The 6,814-nt window shown below is 51.5% G+C and overlaps 1 protein-coding gene across 3 annotated transcripts in view; it reads right to left on the minus strand.

The window, feature by feature from the left end:
• Positions 1–1,654, minus strand: part of RUFY1 (RUN and FYVE domain containing 1) — a 55,543-nt gene extending 53,889 nt beyond the window's left edge. For 2 of the 3 annotated variants that reach the window (XR_016236479.1, XR_016236480.1), the window contains exon 1: positions 1,333–1,654. Coding sequence is in view for 1 of the 3 variants with exons in the window: in XM_002721301.6 (XP_002721347.1) it covers positions 1,333–1,621 (289 nt within the window). In the remaining 2 variants the exon portion in view is untranslated. The remainder of the gene's footprint in view (positions 1–1,332) is intronic. The other variant, XM_002721301.6, reaches the window with a different exon arrangement.
• Between the last annotated feature and the right edge of the window lie 5,160 nt (positions 1,655–6,814).

Genomic DNA, 6,814 nt, shown 5'->3' on the forward strand with positions numbered 1-6,814 from the left:
TCTCCCCACCAGTTTTCCTGAGGCCTCTGCAGAGGGTGATGCTCACACTTGGCTCCTTCCCCACCTCCGCTCCTGTCCTACCTGACCGTTTGAAATCTTTCAGGGACCAGCCAGGAAGCCATGCTCACGATTTTTTTTTTTTTTTTAAAGATGTATTTATTTGAAAGACAGAGCTACAGGAGATGCACACACACACACACACACACACAGAGAGAGAGAGAGAGAGAGAGAGAGAGAGAGAATCTTTCATCAGGTTCACTCCTCAAATGGCTGCGATGTCCAGGGCTGGGCCAGGCTGAAGCCAGGAGCCCCAAACGCCATCCTGGTCTCCTACATGGACAGCAGGGGTCCATCGTGTGCTGCCTTTCCAGGAAGCTGGATCGGAAGTGGTGCTCAGATAGATAAGGAATGCCAGTTCCCAGCTTAACTGGCTGTTCCACTCCAACACCAGCTTCCCCCCATGTTCATTTTTGTTCACAATTTTTGCCAGTTCAAGTGGCAGTTACCACTTACCATTTCTTTAAATTGACCAATTTTCAAAGTCCAAATGGTATATATTACTATATAAAGTTATCAAGGAGACAGGCAGTGAGGGATGGTAACTAAGAGCGTGGCTCCAGGAGTATCCTGATTTGGTGGAAGTATCCCCCTTTATAAAAGGGGTTACTAATGTCACCTGTCACTGGCCTGCTCAATTGTCAAGACCCTTCTCAAAACCGCAAATACTGTATTTCTGATCTGCGGTTGGTCGGTTACACCTGTGGCTGCAAAGCCCACCGACACAGAGAAGTTGATGTATGCACTTTGAGTTTGGGAATTGAAATTGAATCAATTAAGGGATTCCACTTTGGAATGTTAACTAATTTTTCATGCGAATGTCACCCGCGGCTCGTGGCTCCTGTGTGGGGCGGCACAGCCCAAACATCTGGTTTGGAGGGCTTGTTAGGGTCCTAACGGTTGGATGTTTCCAGTCTTCTCACGCCGACACTGCTCCAGACTACAAGCGCTGAAAAGCCCTCTGCGGAGATGCCCGCGTGACCGGGGCCGTGGCGGGAGGAGTGGCGGCTCGTCCCACGCGCGTCAGCGGCGGGCCCAAGCCTGCGGACTCCACGGCGAGCCCGGGGTGCGCGGGGGACACGCGGGCACCGGCGGGAAACACCACGGGCCTTGCTCCCCCAAACATTTAAACACCCGATACAGATTCCTGAAGCCTAGACGCCAACCCGGGAGCTTTCCGGGGCCGTTCCCGGGGAGCGCCACGAAACGCCGGGTGCGAGAGCCCGGCCCCAGCCCGCCGCGCAGCCCCGCGCGCTCTCCCGCGGGCCCCCCTACCTGCGCGCGCCGCCCCGTCCGCGCCGCCGTCCGTACCGCCCAGCCCCGCGGCCGCGCGCAGCGCGTTCCCGCAGCTCGCCGACAGGTTCCCGGTGGCCCGTCGCGCCAGGGTCAGAATGGGCGCCGACCAGCCCTCGGCCGCCTTGGCCGCGCTCCGCAGCGCGCCCGGGCTCGGCAACTGGCCGCGGTCCACGATCTCGAAGTCTTCTCCCGGCTCAGACCCCGGCCCGGACTCCGACTCCGGCTCCGGCTCCCGCCCCGCTGGGGAGCCGTCTTCCCGGTCGGCCATCTTGGCGGTGTCAAGTGGCCCGTGGGCGGGGCGTGGGTGCGGCGCGGGCGGGCGCGGCCTGGCGGGGGCGGTGCGGGCGGGCGTGCCTGTATCTTGGCAGGATTTTTTTTGCAGTGCTTGCAAGGTGCTTCTCCCTCCTCGCCGCCGTCTTCACCTTTCTTTCACTCTGAAACCATTCAGGGCCAGGACAGATTGTAAAATAAGAAACATCCTTGGCAGCTGGGGCTCCTGTTTGCATGGAAAGTTCTTCTTGAACTTCCTCTCTCCCGGGACCCTTGCACTCCCAGCCTGGCCCGTATTGGGGCCCCGGACTTCACTTTCTCTGTGATGCTGTTTCCCGTTTTTAATTTTCATTTCCTATTTTGCGTTTTTTTTTTTTTAAATTTCTTGACAGGCAGAGTGGACAGTGAGAGAGAGAGAGAGAGACAGAGAGAAAGGTCTTCCTTTGCCGTTGGTTCACCCTCCAATGGCCGCCGCGGCTGGCGCGCTGCACAGGGCTGATCCGAAAATTGCAGGAGCCAGGTACTTATCCTGGTCTCCCATGGGGTGCAGGGCCCAAGGACTTGGGCCATCCTCCACTGCACTCCCTGGCCACAGCAGAGAGCTGGCCTGGAAGAGGGGCAACCGGGACAGAATCCGGCGCCCCGATTGGGACTAGAACCCGGTGTGCCGGCGCCACAAGGCGGAGAATTAGCCTAGTGAGCCGCATCGCCGGCCCTATTTTGCGTTTTCTACCTTGTCATCTTTCCGCAGCAGTCTTCAGAATGAGCCATCATTGCATGGGCGAATTAGCAAACTGGAACAGAGGTGCCAGGAGAGTTTTTTTGTTTTTTGTTTTTTCCTTTTAAATTAAGGGAAAATATGCTACTGCGGGTCCGTGAAGGGTGCACTGGAAATCAGATCTGGTCCTGCTCTTATGACGACAGCACTGCGCCCATCATTAAGGAACGCTGGGCAGATGTTAAGGACATCTTCAGCCTGTTTCCTCCCTTGGGAAAGAAAGAAATTTGGCTTAAACCAGAAAACTTTCATTTTGGAACCCTCATGAGGGTGGGGACATCTTTACAGCTTGTTGCGGACGCGCAGGAACCAGAAGTTTCACATAAAACTTTGGAGTTGCGTCTTCTCTGAGTCGTGGGGAGATTAAGCAACCTGGCATATGCCCTATTGGCAGCAACTGTTGGATTCAGCCATGGCTGCTGCGTAGGATAAACGGGCTCAGTGACACCTGGGAAAGCGTGGGGAGGCCGATTGTGGCAGGGCCATGCTGATGCGTGGAGCGGCAGCAGCAATGGGGTTTGCAGCTGGGAAACAGGTTGAGCTCAGTTCAGAGCTCAGCACAGGCACAGGCACAGGGAGACGGGATGCCAAGGAGCAGGGTGCGGTCCGTGGGTGGAAAATGAGCAAAGAGGACCAGCAAGAGTGAAGGGGACTCTGAGGAGACTCAACAGGCTTCGTGCTGAATTTGGGCCAGGGTGATCAGAACCAGAGCAGGGGAGGGAGGAGGCAGAGGATGAGGAACCTAAGTGGATGGTGAGTGTTATGGGTGGTTCTTGTTAACGTGGCTTAGCGGGGCTCCTCCGTAAAACCGGTTTTTATGAAGAAGAGTACTGATAGGCCAAGGAGGAAGTTCAGAAGCCTGACTCAGGGATGGTCGAGAAAAGAATCTTGGTTATTGCTGTTTTAGCAGTGGAGGTGCTCTGGTCCAGCCATTTCACTGGTTTTCATGACCTGTGCGGTCCCTGAAGGCCGGTTCTCTGTGGGGTGCTGCTGCAGCCAGGGGAGCTGGTGAGATGGTGTTTGATCGTCCCGGTGGGCTGCCGCTTCTGGTCTTTACCAGGTGGAGGGGGCAAAGGTGTCCTGGGATAAGAATAGTCCCACACCCCTCATCCCTTCCCAGTGCTGCCAGGTGTTTATTTTTATTTATTTTTAAAAAAGATTTATTTGTAAGACAGAGCCACAGAGAGAGGTAGAGACAGAGAGAGACCGAGAGGTCTTCCATCCTCTGGTTCACTCCTCAAATAACAGGGACGGCTGGAGCTAAGCCAATCTGAAACCAGGAGCCAGGAGCTTCTTCTGGGTCTCCCACATGGGTGCAGGGCTCCAAACACTTGGGCTGTTCTGTGCTGTTTTCCCAGGTGCATTAGCAGGGAGCTGAATCAAAAGTGGAGCAGCCAGGACTCGAACCAGCAGCTGTAAAAGATACTGGCACTGCAGGCCTGTGCTTTAACCAACTGTACCACAGCACTTGCCCTGCAGGTGTTTATATTGCTGCAAAGCTTATTTATAATGATCAGGGCCTGGAACTGAATTCTATTTTGTGTAGAAACAAATTTTTTTTTTGAGGAATAGCTTTAATATTGCATCAGGCCTTGTCCCTCAAATCTCAGTGGCTTTAACATAAAAGCTTATATCTTGTGCATTGCAAATCAGCAAAGAGGCAGGGACTGCTCTGCTCATGCCTGGGAGTCTCCTGGGCCCTAGGCTTCAGGGGCCTGCATTACTCTGAGTAGAGTTTTGCATCCACAATTCACTTATGCACAGTTCATTGACAAAGCAGTGTCCTGGCCATGTCTAACTTCTTGGGAAGTGAGAAGTTCAGTCCTACTAGTGTCTGGGAAAAAGAGAATGAGAAATACTGATGAGCAGAATAACCACTATCATCAATTGTGGGGAGCAACTCGGACTAGACTAAGTTACTGGAATTAAGACTTAATTCTATGCATCTGCTCTCCCACAATATGGCGCTGGGAGAGGAGTAAACAGCTTCTACGCAGCTGCCTCTCGCCAACTTGAGTGATGACCTGCAGGAGCTGATCCTGCTCCTGATTGGAGGAGAGCAGCGTACTCGGCGTGTGGGTAGCAGAGTTGGGATTGGTGGAAGAGGACTATAAAGGAGGAGAGAGACAACATGCACCAGGAACATCTCAGAGGAACACCTGTGCAGCCCCCGAGAGAGCCGGCTGGCGGTGTGCCGCTCCCCCGCGGAAGTGGAGAAAGTGGCAGGGGGAACCGCCCTTCCACGGAGGTGGAAGGAACGGTAGCCAACCCGGGAAGAACCAGCAGCAAACCTGGGGAGGGCCGAGCAGACAAAAGAACAGCGCAGGGTCTAGTGTCATTCCTCCGTGAAGAGGGGGAGTGACAATCAATGAACCCTTCTTTTTCTCAGAATGGAGTATATTATCAAAAAGGAGTGATGAAGAGACTTGTAGAATGACAATTGCTTTAAGTAGCACTCTGACCTCAGAATCAGCCCTAAAGGCATCTGGTCTGGCTGAAAAGCCCACAAGACCATTTCAGGTATGGAAAGCCAAGACACTGTGGCAAAAAAATATCCTACACGAGGGACCTTGGTGGGTGAGACCCCAGTGGAAAGAAGGAGGTACTTTTCTCTGACAGGAGGAGAGAACTTCCACTTGGCTTATGGCCTTGTCTGAATACTGACAGAGTTTGTAGATTCAAAAGACTTCCATAGCCATAGAAGCTCATGTCAAGATCCTCAGGTGGTCACTGACATCATACATAGGAGTGCTAATTGTTAAATTAACAACAGGAGTAGCTGTGCACTAACTCCCCATGCAGGACCTTTGTCCTCAAAGAGTTGGATTATGAGAGTTAACAGTAAAACTTGTTCACAAAGATTATTTCATTTTAGTGTACTAAGTGGAGGATATTCTTATGTCTCATAAGTTTCAGTTATGCCTAAGTATCCATCTCCACTTCTTGTTTTCTTAGGTGCTTCCTTAGTTAATGATAAAACTCGTTCTCAAGGACTTACTTTCTTTTAATGTATTAAGTGGAGGATATTCTTAGGTTCCATAAGTTATAGTTATGTCTTAGGGCTCACAAAAGATGTGTCATTCTTGGGTGCTTCCTTAGAATTAATTAAGTTTCTTTTAAAAAAAGTGAAATTAACTTTGAGATGCAATGACTTTTTTTTTTTTTAGATTTATTTATCTATTTTGAAAGGCAGAATTACAGAGAGGCAGAGGCAGAGAGAGAGGTCTTCCATCTGCTGGTTCACTCCCCAACTGGCTGCAATGTCCAGAACTGTGCTGATCTGAAGCCAGGAGATAGGAGCTTCCTCCAGGTCTCCCACATGGGTGCAGGGGCCCAAGCACTTGGGCCATCTTCCACTGCTTTCCCAGGCCATAGCAGAGAGCTGGATCAGAAGTGAGGATGCCAGGACTGGAACTGGCGCCCATATGGGATGCCAGCACTGCAGGCAAAGGCTTAGCCCACTACACCACAGTACTGGCTCTGAGATGCAATGTCTTTGAACAGCCCTTGTCTTGACTGTTGAAGAAAAATTTTTTCCATGCAAATTGTTGAACCCTTTACTTAGTATAGAGTTGGTCTTCTGTGTATAAAGTTAATTAAAAAAAAAAAAAAAAAAGGGAGTGCTGACTCTACCAGACTAGGCAAGGGAGTTTGCTGGTACTTATCTTAATTCTGCTAGCACTGAGCACAGCAAGTTGAAGTTCTTGGCGGTGTTCACTTTCTGTAAGACCAGCCATAGGGGATGCTTGGTGCCTTAGTGTGCTTTCTTTTGCTGCAATTCACAGACTGGGTAATCTGTAAAGAGCAGTGGTTCCTGTATCTCATCTGTCTGCAGGCTGCGAAGTCCAAGAGCGTGGTGCCAGCACCGGTGAGGGCCTGCTTGTTGGCAGGGCTCTCTGCAGAGTTCCAAGGTGACATGGCACCACACATCCAAGAGTCCTCTAGGAGAGGACAAAGCCGGGTTTGGGTACAGACCTCTCATGATAGCTAATCCGCTTCCACAGTAACCTGCCCCCCCGCCATGCACGAAGGGCTCCATTCCTGAAGGCACTGTCCTGGGTGCCCAGCCTGCTGCCTGGGTACCACTCTTACAACACAGGAACGTTTAGGGGGCACATTCAAACCCTAGCACGTGGTAGGAGGGGTTTTGGTGAGCAGAAGTTGTGTGATTACTTTAGGTACAAACAGTGACATGCCAAAGGCTCTCATATGTGTTAGATTAGTCTCTGTCATAGTCCATCTCTTTGTAATGCTCTGTAATAATTAAAAAATAAAAATCCCTTCCCTAAGGCACAGGGTCCAGTCCTTCACCTGTCCTTCTCTCCTCTCCTGTCCTTTTCTTTTCCCAGCACCCAGGAGGGTACTTCAAAAAGTACGTGGTAAATGGGAGAAAAAATTAATGGTCGCATTTTT

This window comes from Oryctolagus cuniculus, chromosome 6 (assembly GCF_051225735.1).
Source record: "Oryctolagus cuniculus isolate XC-2025 breed Fujian yellow rabbit chromosome 6, ASM5122573v1, whole genome shotgun sequence".
Lineage (NCBI taxonomy): Eukaryota > Metazoa > Chordata > Mammalia > Lagomorpha > Leporidae > Oryctolagus > Oryctolagus cuniculus.